The 23,461-nt window shown below is 42.6% G+C and overlaps 1 protein-coding gene across 1 annotated transcript in view; it reads right to left on the reverse strand.

Annotated features, from left to right (window-relative positions):
* LOC126101147 (serine protease gd-like) overlaps positions 1–3,692 on the reverse strand; it is a 307,303-nt gene extending 303,611 nt beyond the window's left edge. Inside the window, exon 1 of the mRNA XM_049911839.1 lies at positions 3,585–3,692. Coding sequence (XP_049767796.1) covers positions 3,585–3,610 — 26 coding nt within the window. The 5' untranslated portion in view covers positions 3,611–3,692. The remainder of the gene's footprint in view (positions 1–3,584) is intronic.
* Between the last annotated feature and the right edge of the window lie 19,769 nt (positions 3,693–23,461).

Genomic DNA, 23,461 nt, shown 5'->3' on the forward strand with positions numbered 1-23,461 from the left:
CTCATAAAAGGCAAAACGCATCATGAACAAATATAAATTTCAGCAACTATAAGGCGTTTCAGTTCATAAAACAAATATTTATATAATTATTAATAAAACTGACAGCAGCTGTATTTAAGGTACTTTTATTACGCAGAGCCGGTTTCGTTCGAAATGAAATCTTCAGGTGACACCAAAGTTTTGCCAACAGTCTTCGTAACTACTACTCACAAAGGGGTAGAAATGTGCCGATGTCATGATTGAATACCTAATCGCCACATTTCCGACACTTTGTGAGAAGTAATTACGAGGACTGTTGGCGAGCTTTCGATATCACTAAGTTCCTTGAGAACCAAACTGATTGTGACGTACCGAACGAATCTGGAATATAGCTTTGGTTATTTGTATCGATGTTTACATAATTCAGCTGTGGAGACAATGTCAAGAGCATTTATATACTTGCTGCGGGATAGTGTCACAGCAACCAACTTGGTAGGTGGTACACTAGTCTGAACAGCAGGTAGCCTATTTTGAGCTACGGAATGACAGGAAACACTTGAAAAGTGGCGACCACTCGTCCTCAAATTGACACATGGACGCATGTCCTTGAAATCTGTTGCACACAGATACTCATGACACTACCGTCTTCCTGTAATCCCGTAGGGGGAAAGAAAAAACCAGTACATACCGAACAATCTCGCCCACAATGGTGCAGGGCCTCTGCTTCCAAACAAACGATTAAGGTATCTCGTCAAGATCACAGACATTTACACTGGAATGTGCTGTCTCATCTAAGACCACACCTCTCGCGGATAACAGCTTCAGTGTATAACAAATGTGGGAACCAATCTATAATGAACGACGTGAGATAAGGTCCTATTAGGTGTTCTTTCCACAATGTCGGCCAAGTTCATGGAGAAACGTGGCTAGCGACCACACACACGTTGAGTGACGAATCTATATCCATCACTGCACAGAGACAGTGCGCACATCCGCATTAGCCCTCTGCTACTCTGCAGCTGAGTACGCTTGCCCAGTATGGTGCAGATCTACACATACAAAGAAAGTTGATGTTGCTCTGAATGAGACATGTCGTATCACTACGGGTTGTCTAAGAGCCATACCTGTGGAAAAACTGTACTGCTTATCCGGCATAGCCCCCCCCCCCCCCCCCCCGGACATCCGAAGAAATACAGCAGCACGGAGTGAAATGAAGAAGACACTAACATCCGAAGCCCACCTACTACATGGCCACCAACCGGCAAAGCAAAGACTTGTGTCTAGAAAGAGCTTCCTTCACAGTACAGAACCGCTCGCTGACACTCCACATCAACACCGGGAGAAGAGATGGCAGGTCAGATGCCAGCATCTGGAGGAGTGGCTGATCCCGCAAGAAGTTCTTCCCCCAGGCCACACAGAAATGGTCCACATGGAAATCACTCAACCGCCTGCGTTCTTCTGTCACAAGATCCAAGAGTAATCTGGAGAGGTGGGGCTTCCAGGTGGACTCTCTCCAGTGTCACTGCGGAGCTGCCGTGCAGACATCAACACATCTACTACAATGCACATTACCTCCAACTGTGTGCACCATGGAGGACCTCGTAAGCGCTACACAAAGTGCACTGGACGTTGCAAATTTTTGGGCATCCACTGTATAGATTAAAATTACCTTATGTTCGACAACACAATCTGTGTCTAATCATTTATTTCATTCTTGACTAGTTTAATTTATAAACCATAATGTATGTATGTATGTATGTATGTATGTATGTAGTAATGTAATATTGTTTTTAGTTTGCTTCTGACACGATAAATAAAATACTGCACATACGGTTATTTTGGCAGTTACGAACACTATCCTCGCGTCATGTCTCATCTATGACCAATATGTGTCATACTGCTTTCTGTAAATTCAAAATAATAATAATAATAATAAATAAAAGGAATTAACGAACAATGGTGTCTCATCTCAAAATACTTAGTCTGGAGTCCTTTGATTTTAACTTTTGAGACAATATAAATTGTCTGACTGCACAATCAACGCTACCTGCCAGAAGGTCAGTGAGCAACACTAAATTCGATTAAGTGTTCCAAAACATCCATCATTTGATTTATTTGCAGTACTTCGTGGTAGAATGAACCATACAATGCCACATTGTGGCTTTGTATAGATCCTGATTAACCTATAGGCTTCTCGCACCAACATCAGTAGTGAGACATCCCTCTCCGATCTACGACGAACCATATAGTAACCTAGAACGGAATTTTAACCCTTCACTTGACACTCCCGTTCATTTTAGTGTGTGTTTTTTATTTTAAGAGCCTTGCAAATTATCTCGATACCGTATTTGAACTATCATTTAGTGTACGTACACACACACACACACACACACACACACACACACACACACACCCCTGATAAAAATATTAAAAAGGTTTAATTATTTGAACTCCATATTCGCTACCGTGTAACTGTTTTGAGATGTGCAGTATTTGGTGGCGAGGATTAATGGGTAAAAACAGTGATTCTAATCACCGTGTGCCCAGAAAAATATTTGCAAAGGAAAAAGCCTCGTGACCAATAGAAGCAGAACGAAAATCTGAGGTAGGTGGAGCCATTAGTATTCATTTACTTTCCTGTACTACGAGGTAGGTCATTTTTCGATAAGTGCAATGTTTGTCAGTATGGTCTAACTTGTGTTCGTACTTTAAGAAAGACCTGACACAGGATGTTCTTACAATGTCCGTACTGGATATGAATAAATCACAGGCGTGTTCTTAATCATTTACCTGTTGTCAGTGACCGAAACGTGACCTTAACTATCTTCAGCAGTTGCACTGGGCATAATTTCCATGTGTGCCAAAACTGAATACGCTGATATAATTACACTATTAACGGTTTCAAGACAACGTAGAGGGTAAACATACTGCTTACAGTTATATTCGTCCACTTCCAACTTCCGCAGACTAAGTTCTAAGTTTGCTGTGTACTTTGCCAGTCTTAAAATTTTGCATTTTCTTCTTTTGGCTTTCTAGGTTTAAGATAAAATACTCTCTCTCCGGTTATGCCATCATTTGATACAAGTTTAGTAGTATTTCTTAAGGAAATGCTAATCCTGTTGATGTGTAAACTAACATCTCTAACAGCGCGATATGCTTAACGACAACAATCCTACTGTATTTCTTTATAGATAATGCTTCGATTGTCTAAGGTATACAGTCGATAACATGCAACTGCGTGAGCAGGCAATGATAGTGTCTTAACAAAAATTACTGTCGCTAATAACGGTTGAAATTGCAGAATTTACATGTAATGTTTAAAGTGAGGCGCAGAAATGTTTGAGAAACCGACGAAACAAAAGTACATTGATCGTACGCGTTAACAATCATAAATCGATGTTGCAATTAGAGGCTTAGAACGGGAAATTTGAGGAGGCGTCACTATAATTCGAAAAACTAAGCCATATCCCAAGACACAGCCAAATCTCGAAATTGGAAGGTGCGAAGAAATAGCAAGTGGATTTATATGAGCCTATTGCTTTTCTACTGTTGGTAGAGACACACATAGGTCACGGTGTTTACTTATTGACAGCAGCGAGACTTACCAGAACGCGTCGTCCGTGAACCGCATGTTGCTTGTGGCGCGAAGAGGCACGTGCTCCCTTCCGCGCGTCGGCTGCCCTACTGAGCTTCTGAGCTGTTAACACCTGCTGGTGATGCTACCTGCACTCCAGCCGCTACGCAGAGCCGCGCTGCGGCTTTACCGGAAACTAATTTTGTTTTGCGGCCACCGCGAAGATTCCCCGCCACTGTAGGCCACATTCTGGTCCCCACATGATTCATGCAGTCAGGAAGGTGACGGGGAGGGAGGGGGGCATATTCTGGCTCCTCGCGTTAAAATCGCTCAGTCAGTCTATCTGCTGTGACGTCACTGGGGAGACTGCGGCAGATCGGATATTGCCAGTTAACGTGCTGCCAAAGTAACTGCTGTTGTCTACGTTGTGTTCGCCACTCATCTAGTGAAGATAAATATCTTTTTACCGGTAAAATGAGTAAGAGCAGGCATAAGTATGCCGTTCGTCATTGCCAACAAATGATTTTAACAATAAATCACCGTACCAGTTACGTTTTTTAACGCGCAGCGCGACACGGTTCAAGAATTTATTCCTGTTTTCAAGTGGTACTATTCACACCAGCGTTGTATGTGATCTCTGTATGTTCTACATCTACATTTATACTCCGCAAGCCACCCAACGGTGTGTGGCGGAGGGCACTTTACATGCCACTGTAATTACCTCCGTTTCCTGTTCCAGTCGCGTATGGTTCGCGGGAAGGAACGACTGCTGGAAAGCCTCCGTGAGCGCTCGAATCTCTCTAGTTTTACATTCGTGATCTCCTCGGGAGGTATAAGTAGGGGGAAGCAACATATTCGATACCTCATCCAGAAACGCACCCTCTCGAAACCTGGACAGCAAGCTACACCGCGATGCAGAGCGCCTCTCTTGCAGAGTCTGCCACTTGAGTTTGCTAAACATCTCCGTAACGCTATCACGCTTACCAAATAACCCTGTGACGAAACGCGCCGCTCTTCTTCGGATCTTCTCTATCTCCTCCGTCAACCCGACCTGGTACGGATCCCACACTGATGAGCAATACTCAAGTATAGGTCGAACGAGTGTTTTATAAGCCACCTCCTTTGTTGATGGGCTACATTTTCTAAGGACTCTCCCAATGAATCTCAACCTGGTACCCGCCTTACCAACAATCAATTTTATATGATCATTCCACTTCAAATCATTCTGCATGCATACTCCCAGATATTTTACAGAAGTAACTGCTACCAGTGCTTGTTCCACTATCATATAATCATACAATAAAGGATCCATCTGTATATTCGCAATACATTACATTTGTCTATGTTAAGCGTCAGTTGCCACTCCCTCCACCAAGCGCCTATTCGCTGCAGATCTTCCTGCATGTTGTTCTGTTTCTCTTCCCCTCGGATTGTCTTCTACGTTGTATGAAGATATTCTATCTCCAACACTATGCAGAAATTCAAACACGCGCAAACCATCATTTACATAAAGAATGTGTCATGATTTGCCTCTGTTTGAATAGCTTCGTAATGATGGAAACGCAGCTCTTTGAAATCGCATAAAAGATTACTACAGGGCAAAAGAAGCGGAATAACAAGCAAGCAGACATCAATAAATTCCTGAAACACAACATGTTATGCACGAAAAAACGTAAATGATGAAGCGTTTTACTGTTTATATTATTATTGACACAACCACAGACTTTCGAGGAGGAGGAGGAGATTAATGTTTTACGTAACGTCGACAACGAGGTCATTAGAGACGGCGCACAAGCTCGGATTAGGGAAGTATGAAGGAAGTGTCTGTGCCCTTTCGAAGGAACGCTCCCGATTGAGCCGTGTTGGCCCAGGCTTATGCGTTGGTTTAAACCTTGACTGTTACTCTGCGTTTGGTTTCCCGTGGTTTTGCGGTTATGCCGTGGTTCTTCCTCTTTCTACGTGTGGCAGCAGCGGTGTGTATCGATATTCGCACCTTGTACTATCTTTGTTCTGGTGCTCAGAGTTTCCTGCTAGACGTGTGCGGCAGTCGGTCGGTTGGTGTGGATCAGCCAGGAAATCTCCGCGTGGCGCAGTGGTCCGGACCCGCTGGCGGTCTCTACGCTGTGTCAGAATGTGTCGGAGCTGTTCCGGTTGCTACGAGGTTCGTGGCTCATCGACCCAGGACATCAAAGTTGAGTGGTGATTTAATTACCGAAGCCAGTCTGTTCACATTGTGCTATTGGTTTTCATGGTTGGCTGTTGGGGGGTATTGCTGTGAGCAACAGCGAGTGTTCGAGTTGGCGAAATTTTGGCCGCCATCTGGGGGAGTTTAACTGTATTTTGGTTATTTGAAGTCCAAGTGCACAAGCGAAATTTTTTGCCTTGTGGCCTTCAGCGTTCCGGTTACCTGTCCTGGCTGCTGACGTAAAATTCAGGCAGTGTCCTTTCCTCACCGTGTTGTCGCTGTCCAACACGTGTGTGTAGTGGTTCAAATGGCTCTGAGCACTGTGGGACTTAACATCTATGGTCATCAGTCCCCTAGAACTTAGAACTACTTAACCCTAACCAACCTAAGGACATCACACAACACCCAGTCATCACGAGCCAGAGAACGTGTGTGTAGTTTTGACAGCTTGTGCATACTTGGTTGTGGGCGGCTACGCCTTTTATGTTTTGGCTTTTGAGTTCCTTGTGTACTGGTTGCGTGGAAAGCAAGTCATCTTGTCGGTGGGTCCGTTGACTGTCTTTTCGTTGGGTTACCGGCGGATCGGATACAGTTGGGCCGACTACCTGTCTCCCCTAAGCGAACGTTAATATTTCAAGTCAGACCGACCCACGGAAACTCCTGAGCGCCGTCGCTGTACTGCCTTTTCTTATTGGTGTTTGGTTGTGTATCTTAATGGCTTATAGCCGATGGTTTGAAAATGTATTCTTTTAGTTGGATTTAAATAATGGGCCTTCAGCCACTTTAAAATTGAAAGTTCCTTACTTGTCAAGTCTTGGATCGTTTGGGCATTCAACCTCATTTGAAATATTATTTAAGGATAAAACCTTGTGCTTCCTGCCTTTTGAAAACTTTTTTTAGTTGTGTTTTAAATCATGGGCCTTCAGCCGTTTTAAAAATTAGAGAGATTGTGCCCTTAATCCATAAGATTGTGTGACATATTCAGTCGATAGTTAAGCTCGGAAATTTGCGCTGTATTGTTTGGGCAACTAAATAAAGTTATATGTGTTCAAGTGTAACTGACAGCCGCTCATTTTTGGCCCCTTTCCACAATTCCAACTACATGTTCTGTCCTGCAGATTTAACCAGGCGTTTCACCGATGTTTGCCTTAAGTGATTCAGTGACACCACGGAAAACGTGAATCAGGATGGCTGGATGCAGGTTTGAAGCGTTTTCCTCCAGAATGCGAGCCCAATGTACTAACCATTGTGCTACATGCTCGGTCATACTTAAGGAGAACATCGTGTATGACTTGGAATTTCCTAGGCAACTCAGGACGTTACATCTCACGATTTTCTTTAAAAAAAAGTCTGGAGAAATGAGCAGTTAGGTCGGTGTGTAAATAAGAGACTGAAACCGGATGCCCTTTCGTCGCAGAAACTATCGAACTGGCATGGATGTAAGACTCCGAATGCTGTAGCTGTGATACAGAGACGTTGTACAATTAATTTCCTATGTTAAACAGGATCTAACGAATAATTTTCTAAGATAAATCATTTTTGTGTTTACGCCTATGTACAACTTCTTAAATCTGAGGTTTTAGCATTGTTATTGTACTGTATTATTAAGAATCCATAAGCACATCACAAAATGAAACATAAGACTACCAGTAATGACTGGAGATAATTTTGTCATAGTATTTCGCACGAGGGCAGATACTACAGGGTGTTACAAAAAGGTACGGCCAAACTTTCATGAGACATTCCTCACACACAAATAAAGAAAAGACGTTATGTGGACATGTGTCCGGAAACGCTTAATTTCCATGTTAGAGCTCATTTTAGTTTCGTCAGTATGTACTGTACTTCCCCGATTCACCGCCAGTTGGCCCAATTGAAGGAAGGTAAATTTGACTTCGGTGCTTGTGTTGACATGCGACTCATTGCTCTACAGTACTAGCATCAAGCACATCAGTACGTAGCATCAACAGGTTAGTGTTCATCACGAACGTGGTTTTGCAGTCACTGCAATGTTTACAAATGCGGAGTTGGCAGATGCCCATTTGATGTATGGATTAGCTCGGGGCAATAGCCGTGGCGCGGTACGTTTGTATCGAGACAGATTTCCAGAACGAAGGTGTACCGACATGAAGACGTTCGAAGCAATTGATCGGCGTCTTAGAGAGCACGGAACATTCCAGCCTATGACTAGCGACTGGGGAAGACCTAGAACGACGAGGACACCTGCAATGGACGAGGCAATTCTTCGTGCAGTTGACGATAACCCTAATGTCAGCGTCAGAGAAGTTGCTGCTGTACAAGGTAACGTTGACCACGTCACTGTATGGAGAGTGCTACGGGAGAACCAGTCGTTTCCGTACCATGTACAGCGTGTGCAGGCACTATCAGCAGCTGATTGGCCTCCACGGGTACACTTCTGCGAATGGTTCATCCAACAATGTGTCAATCCTCATTTCAGTGCAAATGTTCTCTTTACGGATGAGGCTTCATTCCAACGTGATCAAATTGTAAATTTTCACAATCAACATGTGTGGGCTGAAGAGAATCCGCACGCAATTGTGCAATCACATCATCAACACAGATTTTCTGTGAACGTTTGGGCAGGCATTGTTGGTGGTGTCTTGATTGGGCCCCATGTTCTTCCACCTACGCTCAATGGAGCACGCTATCATGATTTCACACGGGATACTCTACCTGTGCTGCTAGAAATGTGCCTTTACAAGTACGACACAACATGTGGTTCATGCACGATGGAGCTCCTGCACATTTCAGTCGAAGTGTTCGTACGCTTCTCAATAACAGATTCGGTGACCGATGGATTAGTAGAGGCGGACCAATTCCATGGCCACCACGCTCTCCTGACCTCAACCCTCTTGACTTTCATTTATGGGGGCATTTGAAAGCTGTTGTCTACGCAACCCTGGTACCAAATGTAGAGACTCTTCGTGCTCGTATTGTGGACGGCTGTGATGCAATACGCCATTCTCCAGGGCTGCATCAGCGCATCAGGGATTCCATGCGACGGAGGGTGGATGCATGTATCCTCGCTAACGGAGGACATTTTGAACATTTCCTGTAACAAAGTGTTTGAAGTCACGCTGGTACGTTCTGTTAGTGTGTGTTTCCATTCCATGATTAATGTGATTTGAAGAGGAGTAATAAAAAGAGCTCTAACATGGAAAGTAAGCGTTTCCGGACACATGTCCACATAACATACACTCCTGGAAATTGAAATAAGAACACCGTGAATTCATTGTCCCAGGAAGGGGAAACTTTATTGACACATTCCTGGGGTCAGATACATCACATGATCACACTGACAGAACCACAGGCACATAGACACAGGCAACAGAGCATGCACAATGTCGGCACTAGTACAGTGTATATCCACCTTTCGCAGCAATGCAGGCTGCTATTCTCCCATGGAGACGATCGTACAGATGCTGGATGTAGTCCTGTGGAACGGCTTGCCATGCCATTTCCACCTGGCGCCTCAGTTGGACCAGCGTTCGTGCTGGACGTGCAGACCGCGTGAGACGACGCTTCATCCAGTCCCAAACATGCTCAATGGGGGACAGATCCGGAGATCTTGCTGGCCAGGGTAGTTGACTTACACCGCCTAGAGCACGTTGGGTGGCACGGGATACATGCGGACGTGCATTGTCCTGTTGGAACAGCAAGTTCCCTTGCCGGTCTTGGAATGGTAGAACGATGGGTTCGATGACGGTTTGGATGTACCGTGCACTATTCAGTGTCCCCTCGACGATCACCAGTGGTGTACGGCCAGTGTAGGAGATCGCTCCCCACACCATGATGCCGGGTGTTGGCCCTGTGTGCCTCGGTCGTATGCAGTCCTGATTGTGGCGCTCACCTGCACGGCGCCAAACACGCATACGACCATCATTGGCACCAAGGCAGAAGCGACTCTCATCGCTGAAGACGACACGTCTCCATTCGTCCCTCCATTCACGCCTGTCGCGACACCACTGGAGGCGGGCTGCACGATGTTGGGGCGTGAGCGGAAGACGGCCTAACGGTGTGCGGGACCGTAGCCCAGCTTCATGGAGACGGTTGCGAATGGTCCTCGCCGATACCCCAGGAGCAACAGTGTCCCTAATTTGCTGGGAAGTGGCGGTGCGGTCCCCTACGGCACTGCGTAGGATCCTACGGTCTTGGCGTGCATCCGTGCGTCGCTGCGGTCCGGTCCCAGGTCGACGGGCACGTGCACCTTCCGCCGACCACTGGCGACAACATCGATGTACTGTGGAGACCTCACGCCCCACGTGTTGAGCAATTCGGCGGTACGTCAACCCGGCCTCCCGCATGCCCACTATACGCCCTCGCTCAAAGTCCGTCAACTGCACATAGGGTTCACGTCCACGCTGTCGCGGCATGCTACCAGTGTTAAAGACTGCGATGGAGCTCCGTATGCCACGGCAAACTGGCTGACACTGACGGCGGCGGTGCACAAATGCTGCGCAGCTAGCGCCATTCGACGGCCAACACCGCGGTTCCTGGTGTGTCCGCTGTGCCGTGCGTGTGATCATTGCTTGTACAGCCCTCTCGCAGTGTCCGGAGCAAGTATGGTGGGTCTGACACACCGGTGTCAATGTGTTCTTTTTTCCATTTCCAGGAGTGTATTTTCTTTCTTTGTGTGTGAGGAATGTTTCCTGAAAGTTTGGCCGTACCTTTTTGTAACACCCTGTATAGGTGATATGATAGGAAAAGCATGCTACGTGGAAAAAGCACTATGTCCGAAAGCATAGTTACTTGAGGAGACAGAAATATCTTTAGCCCTCACGTTCAACACTCCTGAAATGGAGGGTTTTGAAAGTGATAATAAACTTAAGAAACGGTAAAGTGGGGAGTGGCCAGAAGACTTGCCGAACAGCTCCTCATCGCACAAGAAAGTGTGTATCACCAACTGCTCCAACTACAGAACTAAAGCTCTCATATCAGACACAATTAGAATTTGACTCTACATCTTGAAGCGACGTTTGAAACCGTACATCTAGCCTCACACATTCACAGAACATGCAGGTTTTGTTAAAGGAAAATGAACTCGTGAACAGACCCTCAAAAAAAGACAAATAACTGAGAAATCGTGGGATTTATGTGTTTCTATTTCCATCTGCTTCCTTGGTCTTAGGAAAAGTTTGCGTTGTTTGGGAAAAGTTGTAGCAGGTGTACGCAGAGTTCGGCGTGCCACCACATATCACTGATCAGAAGTCTTACACAGTAATAACTGGCAGCTGTGAAGAGAGGTGCTGGCGCGTCTGATTTCTTCCAGTGCGTAATAGGTTTCAGATCGGGTTGTGTTCTATCCCCCCCCCCCCCTAGCTGTACATCGTCTACGCCGAACGTGTAATTAGAAAAGCTTTTTTGATGGTTGCACTGAAGGCACCTTAACTGGCTGTAGAACTATTAACAACCTCCGACTTGCCGCAGACACCACGATTATACCCAACAACGAAAATAAACTTGCTGAGATGCGGTCTCTCTTCTCTGCTACATTGGGTGTGAATTTTTGCCACATTTGGTTATTTTTGCCAATTTCGCTATTCTTCTTTTCCAATTTCGATGTATTTATTGCCAAATTCGGTGTTATTTACCCAAGTCACATCATAGTTCTCTATGTGGCAAACGAAGTCATTTTCAGATCATGCATGAACCTGAGCCTTGTGGTAAAAGAAGAGAAAACGCAATTTCAATATTCAGTTAATGAGTTACGAAGACTAGTAAACGGTCATCCTCAGATTTATAACATTTTCATTCTGATGTTAGTAAGAACTCTGGTTAAAGCTGGTAAAATTGTTGTGTACTAAAACGCGACCGGTTTCGCGGCTTTAAGCCACATCATAGGTGAACCTACGTGGTAAAAATCAAAGTACAGTATCACCACATTTTGTGGATATTAAATTTAGTGAAGGAATGTCTAAAATATACTCACAGATCACAGGCGTACCCATCGCTCCTAGTAAAAATTTACTATTCAGAGAATATCGTCAATACTATGGCGAGCTAAAGGTAGAGATGACGTGCCCCATTCTTTAAACTTTGTCTGCATCTAAAAAGAAAAAGGGAAACTTTTTTAGTGAGCGGACACAATTTTTTAAGAATCAGGTGGCAGTGTCTTACCAGTGTGGCAACAGGGCAGCTCAGTGCAGCGCAAGGCAAAAGCGGCCCGCACGAACGGCAAAGAGACACTAGCTGGCTGCCTAGCGGAACGGAAGCTATCCATGTGGGTAGTGTGGTTCATATGGCTCTAAGCACTATGGGACTTAACATCTGAGGTCATCAGTCCCCTAGACTTAGAACTACTTAAACCTAACTGACCTAAGGAAGTGACACACATCAATGCCCGAGGCAGGATTCGAACCTGCGACCGTAGCAGCCAAGTGGTTCCGGACTGAAGCGCCTAGAACCGCTCGGCCACCTTGGCCGGCGGATAGTTTGACGACATATACTTATGACCGATGCTCACGAGAAAGAGAGTGACGTGCGCGCAGCGGCCTGTATTTCTCGTAGGCCTCGGTTGTGATAGGAGCTCTGGATCGCTATGTTTACAAGCAAGAATACTACAGAAGTTTATTACATACTAACATCTAGTGCTTTAACTCCAATTGGTTATTCTTTTATATGTCTAAAAATTTCCACTTCCTATAATATATTCAAAATAGGGCATTTTTTTAAAAGTATTTTTAAACTTTGTGAAGGCTTGTGATGCTGTGGCCCTCATCGCGTAGGTGTGCTGTTACTGCAGATCGCGGGTTATTTAAGTTACGATGTTCCTGAAATCTTACCAATGCACCCAGCTGCACCAAAATTACGTGGTAATGTAAAGCTTCACAAAACAGGTAAACCGTTACGTCCGATTGTGAATGCTAGGGGACGCAAGTTGTGAAGTAGAAAAGCTGCTCGCAGACTATCTGAATGAACATTTCCGACATGCTACTAATTTCAGTATAAAAATAGGGAGCAACTTATAAACAATTTGCAGGATGTAATCATACCGTCAACCACACGTATGATGACATGTGACGTCAATAACGTCTATGCTAAATGTCTATTGTTCAGGTGTAAAGTATTATCGCGGAGAATCTGAGTACCTTTTTGGAGACACCATCTAAGGAGTGGAAGAAATGCTGGCTTTACAAAAAATTATTTTATCTTTTAATCATTTCAAATTCGGAAATGAGTTTTATTCAAAATAAGAAGGCTTAGCCATGGACTCTCCACTTGCCGATTGCATAGCAAATATTTTTATGACCAACTTTGAGCAAGAATTTATGACAAAATTTCCTCAACGTGCTAGAAGATCAATTTTATGGAATAAATATGTAGACGATATTTTCATAAAACCAGATGGCAGTTATAAGAATCCAGGGACATGAAAGGGAAGCAGTGGTTGGGAAGAGAGTGAGACAGGGTTATAGCCTATCCCCGATATTATTCAACCTGTATATTGAACAAGCAGTAAAGGTAACAAAAGAAAAAATCGGAGTAGGAATTAAAATCCATGGAGAAGAAATTAAAATTTTGAGGTTCGCCGATGACATTGTAATTCTGTCACAGGCAGCAAAGGACCTGGAAGAGCAGCTGAACGGAATGGACAGTATCCTGAAAGGAGGATATAAGATGAACATCAACAAAAGCAAAACGTGGATAATGGAATATAGTGGAATTAAATCGGGTGATGCTGACGGTATTAGATTAGAAAATGAGACGCTTAAGGTAGTAAATGAGATTTGCTATTTGGGGAGCAAAATAACAGATGATGGACGAAGTAGAGAGGATATAAAATGTAGACTGGCAATGGCAAGGAAAGCGTTTCTGAAGAAGAGAAATTTGTTAACATCGAGTATAGATTTAAGTGTCAGGAAGTATTTATATGGAGTGTAGCTATGTATGGAAGTGAAACGTGGACAATAAATAGTTTAGACAAAAAGAGAATAGAAGCTTTCGAAACGTGGTGCTACAGAAGGATGCTGAAGATTAGATGGGTAGATCACATAACTAATGAGGAGGTATTGAATACAATTGGGGAGAAGAGAAATTTGTGGCACAACTTGACTAGAAGAAGGGACCGGTTGGTAGGGCATATTCGGAGGTATCAAGGGATCACCAATTTAGTATTGGAGGGCAGCGTGGAGGCTAAAAATCGTAGAGGGAGACCATGAGATGAATACACTAAACAGATTCAGAAGGATGTAGGTTGCAGTAGGTACAGGGAGATGAATAAGCTTGCACAGGAAACAGTAGCATGGAGAGCTGCATCAAACCAGTGTTCCAACAACAATGTTGGAAGTGACCAGTTTCTTCGGAATCTAAATAGTTCGAAATAGAAGCTACATTTCACTGGGCAGTGCGCTAAGAATGATACCTAACCGTTTTTGGACCTCCAAGTGACCGTAAAAAATGGAAACGTAGGTTTCGATATTTACCGAAAGCCAACCACGACAGATCTTGTCATACACAGGCGGTCATGTCAAACAGTGAAAAATAAATCCGCATTATTCCGAGCCATGTTAACCCGTATGGTGCCCCTTACCAGAGAAGGTGAAGTGGCTGAATATGACGTTATACAATACATAGCGCATCAATGCGGTTACGATCCAGAATTTGTAAACGCAATTAATAGAAGGATGCTGAAAAAGAAAAATTTTCTTTCCTATAGCGGATTATAACGCTTAGATCAGCCAAGCAGGCAAAGGAACGATTTTTTGTAGAGTACCATATCTGGGTGGAATATCGGAAAAAAACTGGCAAACTTATGAGATCCAGAAACATTTTTCCAGCGTATTTTACATTTTCAGACCTAGACAGAAAACTCAGGCACAAGGAAAAGGCTGTGGTGAATAAATATGATGAAGCTGGTGCATACTGCATGATATAAGGGAAAACCGGTAGGTCATTTCGAATAAGATTTCAGCAACACCTTGATTTAAATAATCCACGACCTCCATTAACAGCATACCTACGCGATAAGGGCCACAGCATCACAAGCCCTTCAGAAATTTTGAAATTAATTCTAAAAAAAAGCCATATTTTGAATATATTAGAGGAAGTGGGAATTTTTAGACATAAAAAAGAAAACGTTTCACGTTGACTTGCCAACTGGAATTAAAGCACCTTAGCATTCTGGCTAATTTTGATTATATGTTAGTATGTGATATAATTCTGTACTATTATTGCTTGTAAAGGCAGCGAACCAGCGCTCTTAGTCATAAATATATGACGTCACAGCGTGCACATGGATAGCTTCCGTTCCGCCAGCCAACTAGTCTCTCTTTGTCGCTCGTGCCTTGCCCTCTAATGAGCTGCCCTGCTATCATACTGGGAAGACGCTGCCACCTCAATCTTTCCACATTGTAATTTGCGTGTGCTGCGATTAATCATGTTAGCAGTGACAGTTCTTTATCGCTAACCCGGCCTCTTTTTGGACAAAAATAGCATCCGCTCATTATAAAATATTTTCTTTTTAGATGCAGGCAAATTTTAAACAATGGGCCACGTCTTGTTTACCCTTCGCTCTCCATAGTATTGACGAAATTCTCTGAATAGTAAATTTTGACTAGGAGCGATGAATATACCTAAGATCTTTAAACGCTGTGAGTATTAGACATTCCTTTACTAATTTTAATATCCACAAAATGTGGTGACACACTACTTTGATTTATATCATGTAGGTTCACCTGATGATGCGGCTTAAAGCCGCGAAACTGGTCGTGTTTTAACAAACAACAATTTTACCAGCAGTAAGCGGAATTCTTCCTAACATCATGCCTTTAAACTGCTGCGGGTGCCAAGAATCTACACTACTGGCCATTAAAATTGCTACACCACGACGTCCTGCAGACGCGAAATTTAACCGACAGGAAGAAGATGCTGTGATATGTAAATGATTAGCTTTTCAGAGCATTCACACAAGGTTGGCGCCGTTGGCAACACCTACAACGTGCTGACATGAGGGAAGTTTCCAGCCAATTTCTCATACACAAACAGCAGTTGACCGGCGTTGCCTGGTGAAACGTTGTTGTGATGCCTCGTGTAAGGAGGAGAAATGCGTACTGTAGGGAAGCAGCCTACTCACGCTGTAGTAAATTCACATCAGTTTCCATTGTGTGCCAGCCAGTCTGCTGTAACTAGCTCTGACGTCATAAATGTTGCGCAATACCTTAAAATTCAAGCAAATGATCTGAAACTTTTCCAGCATGTAAGGAATAATACTAAATTAATGTGTATTAAATATCAGTTCGATAACTTCAGCCATGTTTGTAATTTGGACGTTTTTCTAAAAAAATAATTGGCGCAACAGAAAGGAGCTAGAGACTTCAAAATTTATATTTAGACTCATCTTTCATAATGATTTAATAAAAACAGTACTTTGGATTTCACAGGTTAAGACCTTAGTGGAAATTCATGATTTTCTGGTTTTCATCTCAAAACTGAAGGAAGCAAGATAGATTAAGTAGGCTGATGAATAAGACTAGGATGTTTAGATTTAAATAGGTTGGAGGTCCGCTATGACTATGAAGATGTGAAAAGTTTCTTTTGAATACCTATAAAATTATAGCGATAGCGGATCTCCAAAGGGCCAGTTCAGAGCTCATATGCTGCGTGCAGCGTAACTTAATTATTTCTCTCGCCCAAGATATTTAACTTAGCCACGTCATAATTTTATTATAAATACTTACCTGCGTGCTAAATGCACGATTAAATTAACAGCTTCATAAGCCATCAGCAAAAGAAGCTATAAATTATTATGTAACTTGAAGTGGTGCGTTACTAGCCCAGCGGCCAGTCGTGAGAGCCAAGTTAGAGCCGGCGTTCTCTTAGCCGTCCGCACCGAGGCTATATATATAAGAGCACTGCGCGAGTAAGGAAGGCCCCAGTTCTCTCCAGACGCTGAATAGCACGTCAGCTGTGTCCGGAGTCGCTTCGCTACGGTAGCGCTGCTACAAACTGCCTCGGGTGCCGTATTGAGTTACGATGTATACGCGTAACTGTGAAAACATTTCAAATGAAGGATTATTTTTGGAATGATTTTCATTATCTAGCTTCAGTTTGCGTGTTGTTGTATTTTCACATGCCGTCGCGGGACAGACATTCTACCAATCATTTTAGCGTGGCGTTTGATGAGATTTTCTCATCAAATTTTGGCGAGCATTCTTTTGACATTCAATTCGGACATTTATAGTTGCATCAGCGAATTAGACTCTGAACTGCTCTGTTTGTTAGGCTGTTGGGATAATTGTGATGTTATCAGTGAATTTCAGAATATACTCAACTATTTTGGAAAATTGTTTTTGATTAGAAATCCCGAACAATCTCCTACTTCTTCAGAGCTATAAGCTGCAGCTATAATAATATTCTCAGGTTAAGTGGGCACTAGGAACTCTCATTACAGGCTCCACGTTTCGTTAAATCACTTTCTGGGTGCCAAAAAGCAAAGAGAGAGCCAGTGTTGAGAACGGCGAAAGACAGCATTATACAACATTCCAAAAGCCGGGAAGTGCAGTGTTTTTCCCACATTTAAATAACAAACTTTATTTCACAAGCAATTTGCTTACTCACTCGCCGCCCCACATATGGTGCATCGGCCGGGAAATCAACTAAGTGAAAGTGATTTTTAACTATTCGGATTCGCAAGTGGAATGCGACACGCAGCTGAGTAATAGAACAGTGAAAGTGTTACGTGGGCATGTGGACGACGCAATTGAATTAACAACGCATCTGGATTGACGGAGCTGACACTGAGTCTAGCGGTGCTGCCGGCATCGCGAGAAGCCAGTTTCGCCGTACCGCAGTCGTCCGCCACAGCAGCCGGGGCCGCGCCTGCTGTTGCGGGCCACGCGAACACACAACAGCCGTCGGAGAGCCGTCTGCAGTTCAACGTGCCACGTCGCATCAGTAATCCTGGTACGCCGAGCCGACAACGTCGGGCAGAAGGAATTAAGTTAAGTGAAAAGCTGTTAAAAATTTTACTAACCTGCACTAAAAGACTGTCTGCGATGGAACCGCCAAAAGAAACTGAGGTTAAGCTTAAATCAGAACCTATGTCTGTTGAAGGAACTGTAAATCCAGACAACGGTTCAAGTGTAAATATGCATAAAAGTGGTAATGTTAAAGTAAAATATGAAGTATTATCTCCTGACAGTAGTGTGGGAAGGGGTAATGATTCCATAATAGAGACCCCTGTAGTAAAGTAGAAATTGTAAATTTATTGGATGATAGTTTCTCTGATGAATTAAAAATGAAACAGTCTTCAGAGATGGTAGAGTTTAAACAGGAGAAGTTAGATATGACTGATCAATCAGAAGTTTCATTTAGTTTTGATGATTCTGGTGTTGGAGCTAGTTTTTCGTCACCTGAGTGTGATAAAAAGCCAGCTAGTGAGCAACCCAAAGATGCTGGGGCTGTTGATTTAAATATTATATTACAAGCAATAGCTGCCAGTAATGCAAAAATGTCAGCCAGTAATGCTAAAATGACCGCTGAATTAAAGTCTGAAATAACTGAGGTCAAAAACAGTAATGCTGAATTAAAGTATGAGATTATGGCCAGTCAAACAAATTTTAATAAAAGATTGGAGGTAATGGACGATACCTTCAAGGCTGGTTGCAATAAGTTGAAAGAGGATCTAGACAGTTTGAATTGTAAAATTGATTGCAATCATGAGGATATTAAGAAAAAGGTTGCTCAACAATTTTCTGAAATGTATAAAACAGTTAAATCCGAAGTTGCTGAGGTTCGCAAAGACTTCCAAATGGAAGATGCGAAGCTGGAGCACAAGTTAACAGAAAAGATCGAGGCGGAATCTGAACTGTGCTCAGATAGATTTAAGGATGTTAACATAAAGGTAAACATATGTCAAGCAGACGTAGATGCAATCAAAACTGATACTACTCATATTGTACAAAGAGTAGATAATGTTGAAATGAAAGTAGAAAATATCAGTACTAACATTGCTAACATTGAGAGTAAAGTAGCTTCAGTAACTTCTGGAAATGGTAGTATACAACAAGTTGTAGCTGCAAACGCCGCATTTATCGGGTGTCGGCAGTTCTTGCGGTTTGATCCAGATAAAAATATCCACCCGCTAGATTTCTGGAACGATTTTGAAGATTTAATTCCACCAAATTGGTCTGAACGAGAGAAAATTTCATTTATTAGAAGTCATTTAGCAGGTGACGCCATGCGTTGGTCAGCTGATGTTATGTTGAAGTGTAAAACATCAGCGGAGTTTAAAACAGCTTTCATTAATGAATATTGGTCTAGTAATAAGCAAAATGAAGTGTTAAGAGAATTTTGGAGTGGAAAACGCTTCAGTGCAGGCAAGGAATCAATTAAAGAATTTGCTAGGTCAGGGATTTCACGTTTGTCACATTTGGCGGAAAAGCTAAAGCCAGAAATGATTATATTAGGTCTTGAAGCCAAACTGCCATGGTATTGGCAAACTAGAATTATATCGGCCCCTAGAGACAATCTGGATCGTTTCATTGAATATTTGGAACGTGTAGAACGTGTTGCTGCCAATGAGGAGCAGGCACGTAATAACAGAAATGCCACTAACAATAATAGTAATTTTAGGAATGAGCAAAATGGTAATGTAAACATCAGAACAGTAGGTATTCGCCATCCTAAGAGAGGTAGGAATTGGGGAAATAATTATCAGAACCAACAATGGCGTCCAAGAGATAATAATTTTGTTCCGAACAGAAATATGAATGTAAACAACAGTACGGAAAGCAATGCTGTGCCAGTCAATTATAATGAAACTAAAGAAAACAGCAATAGGCCGAGGCAGGAAAACTAGTTCCCGTCTATGAGGACACTGGCGCTCACCAGGCGGTTACTTTTCCTAAGCCAGTAGTTAAGGGAATTGGTAAGACAGATCAGAATACTCAAACTGAACATGTGGATGAAGAGTCGGTAGCATCTAAAGATACAACAGAAATATTAGATCACTCACAGTATTTGATAGATACCGTGTTAGAGACGCTTTCTAAGTGGGAAGAGAAAGAGAAGGCGCAGCAGTGTAACAATAGGGAAGAGCTACAAAATATTGAATTGACAGGTGAAGAAGCAGAAGAAATTCATGCTTATATTTACGATGAGGATGATGTGCTCTTATCTAAAGTGCCTGTGCAGGATGTTGATAATGTACTAATAGATTTAGGACAGGAGATAAGTGAGAATGTAGAGGGTAGCCTGTTGAGGGTCAATGAACCCAGTAGCTGTGACCAGTTGTCACTTGAGAAGGAAACTGACGATAATGATAAAAGTGGTTTAGCTGTAACTAGTGTTATGCCCGGTCTGGAGACGCAGAATCGCTCAGACTACAGTAATTTGGGTTATGTTCAGCAAACTAAATGTAATGAAGTTGTGCAGTGTTTCGATTTAAAATTAATAGACCGACTGGAAAAGGCAGCTGAAAATGTAATTCAGGAAACCCCTACACACTGTGACCCAAATGTAATGAAGACAGATGTCAATCACTTTAGTTGGAGACAAATCCAAAAGGAACTACTAGATGAATTTGAGGAACCACCTGTACAACCTAGAATAAGCCACCCTATAATAATAGTGAATATGTTGGGCATCAATGTACGTTGTCTCTTAGACAGTGGAAGTGAGGTGAGTGCAATATCTCAGTCCTTCTTTGATGCATTACCTGGTAAAGACAAGCTTACAGTAATGAGGGTATCAGGACTAAGAATAATTGGTGCTACTGGCAAGGTTTCAAAAACGGTAAAGCAAGAAGCTTTACTACCCTTTAACATTAATGGTAATTTAATTGATCATCCATGTTTAATTGTAAACAATCTCAGTATTGAGGTTTTAATTGGCATAGATTTCTTGTCAAAATATCAGAGTGTTGTGGACTTTGAAAACAGCCAATTAAAAATGGTCTTACCAATAACCGGAGTAATTATAGTACCTTTTTGTGATAAACATGTAGTAACTGATCATGAAACTTGGGAGTTGCCTATAAGAATTTTGAAAAATAGGAGGTATTGGGACGAAGGTGTTAATCTTAGTAACAATAAGCTGAACACAGAAGAAGAAGAAGCAATTATTTTGGACAAAATAGAAGCTAAATTGCAGGAAATAGATAAGATTTCAGACAATCAGAAGGAAGAACTGAGACAGGTTCTAAAAAGGCATCATAAGGTATTTTCAGATCGACCTGGCATAGTCAAAGGTTATGAGTGTCAATTAAAGGTGAAACCCGGCCAAGTGTTTTTCAGGAAGCCATACCAAATACATGTAGCTAGGAAGGAGGCGGTTCGAAAAGAGATACAGAGAATGCTGGAGTGGGGTGTGATTGAGAAAGCGGTCAGTGAGTACAATAATCCTCTTGTTGTTGTACCAAAAAGAGACGGGAGTGTCAGATTGGTCTTGGACGCTCGTTGGTTAAATGAAATAGTGGTTAGGGAAAGTGACAGACCGCAGAATATGGACGAATTATTGCAAAAATTCCGGGGAGTAAAATTCTTAACTTCTATGGACATCACGTGTGGATATTGGAACTTGCCACTGGCGGAGAGTTCAAGGAAGTACACAGCTTTCTTGTACGAAGGAGTTTGTTACCAATACCGTGTGGTACCTTTCGGACTTAATATCTCTGTTTGTGCTTTCGTACGTGTGATGTGCCATGTTTTAGGACCAGCTTTAAGTAATAAAATAACAGTCTACGTAGATGATCTGTTAATAGCAACTCCTACCTGGGAAGAACACATAGCTTTATTAGAGGAAGTGTTAGAGGCTATTGAGAGAGGTGGCATGAAACTAAAGATTGAAAAGACAGAATGCGTTAAAGAGGAAATAGGTTTCTTGGGATATAGGATAAGTGGAAAAGGTATTCTGCCTGACCCAGGCAAGCTAGCAGTCATTGAAAAATTTGAGGCTCCCAGAAACAAGAAGCAGTTGAGATCAATGTTCGGTCTTTTCGGCTTCTATAGGCGTTTTGTTAGTGACCAGGCTTTTAATGCTCCCTGTCTTCACCTCCTGCTGAAAAAGAATACTCCTTGGGTTTGGACAGCAGAATGTCAACAGGCGTTTGAGGTGCTTAAACAATCTTTAATTAATAGTCCAATTTTACATCATCCTGATTTTGAAAAGCCATTCTGTATGTCTGTTGATGCTAGTGGCTATGGTATAGCTGTGGAAATATTCCAGGTAGAAATAGAGAACGAGCAAGAAGTGCACAAGACTATAGCTTTCGCAAGTCGATCTTTACAGGCAGCAGAGAGAAATTATGGCATCTCCGAACTGGAAGCATTAGCAATTGTATTTGGGGTACAGAAGTTTGAGCAGTATTTATTAGGTCACAAGATAATTGTTTACAGTGACCATAAGGCGTTGACCTTTTTAAAAACCTGTAAGTTGAGGAATTCTCGGTTGGTAAGATGGTCATTGTATCTCCAGCAGTTTGACCTTGAGGTTAGATATATTCAAGGGAAAGACAATCTGGTAGCTGATGGGTTATCTAGAAGTGCGGAGCTCTGTGATGACGCGGGGATTACAGCAACAGACCTAAATGAAGTCCGAATGTTTGCATTGCACGAAGTAAAGGAAGAAGGTGCATTAAAGAGAGTGATTAAGAACTTGAGACGTGAGCAGAATGCAGATGACCAACTGAAATTAGTGAAGAGCTATTTAGGAAATGCGAACTATCCTAAGGTTTCACAATACTATTGTTTGCATAAAGGTATTCTGTTTAGGAGGAAAAAGATAGGTGTTTCTGAGTGGAAGCTGTGCTTTCCCTCACAACATGTAGACTTGCTAATCGACTATGTACACCTGAGGTATGGGCACTACGGTGCAAAGAAGTGCATTGCAAAATTAAAGGAAAAGGTTGTGTGTGACAACATGTACCGCCGTGTGGCCAAGCGTCTAGCATCTTGCGTAGTGTGCCAGAAGGTCCGTGCTGCTAACAGCAGAATACAAGGGGATATGCATTCAGTAGAGCCCACTGAAACCCTAGAATTACTGGCTTGTGATTTGTTTGGCCCTCTTCCTGTTTCGAGAGGTGGTTGTACCCATGTTTTTGTTGTTGTGGATGGATTCAGTAAATATGTTAAGCTATACCCAATTAAAAGAGCGAATGCAAAAACATTGGTTGAAAAGTTGGAAAAAGACTTCTTCGTGAACGTTGGCGTTCCGAAGAATTTGCTGTCAGACAATGGGCCTCAATTTACTTCTGATAGATTTAAGGAATGTCTAGATAAGGCCGGCGTGAAACATCTGAAAATATCTGCGTATTTCCCCCAAGGAAATATGAGTGAACGTATTATGAGGGAATTGAATAGGCTTTGTAGAACTTATTGTGCTCGAAAACACTCAAGTTGGGCAGAGCACATTAAGTATTTTGAGAATGTAATTAACAACTTAAGACATGATGCAACTGGTTTTGCACCTTGCGAATTGATGTTTGGCCAAGAACCTCACAATGTGATAGCAGATATGGTAGAATTCCCTATTCTAACGCAAATATCCACAGACGAAAAGAAACTAAAGGCTAGGGCTAATATGAGAAAAAGAGCGTTGGAAAGGAAGAAGCGGCATGACGCAAAAGCTGTACCTACTAGCTTTGAAATAGGTCAATTAGTCCTTGTTAAAACCAAAGAAAAATCCAAGAAGGTAAATGCAGAAACAAAGAAATTCATGTTCGTATACCAAGGACCTTTCAGGATCATAGGAAAACCACATGCCAA

This window comes from Schistocerca cancellata, chromosome 9 (assembly GCF_023864275.1).
Source record: "Schistocerca cancellata isolate TAMUIC-IGC-003103 chromosome 9, iqSchCanc2.1, whole genome shotgun sequence".
NCBI classification, from domain to species: Eukaryota; Metazoa; Arthropoda; class Insecta; order Orthoptera; family Acrididae; genus Schistocerca; species Schistocerca cancellata.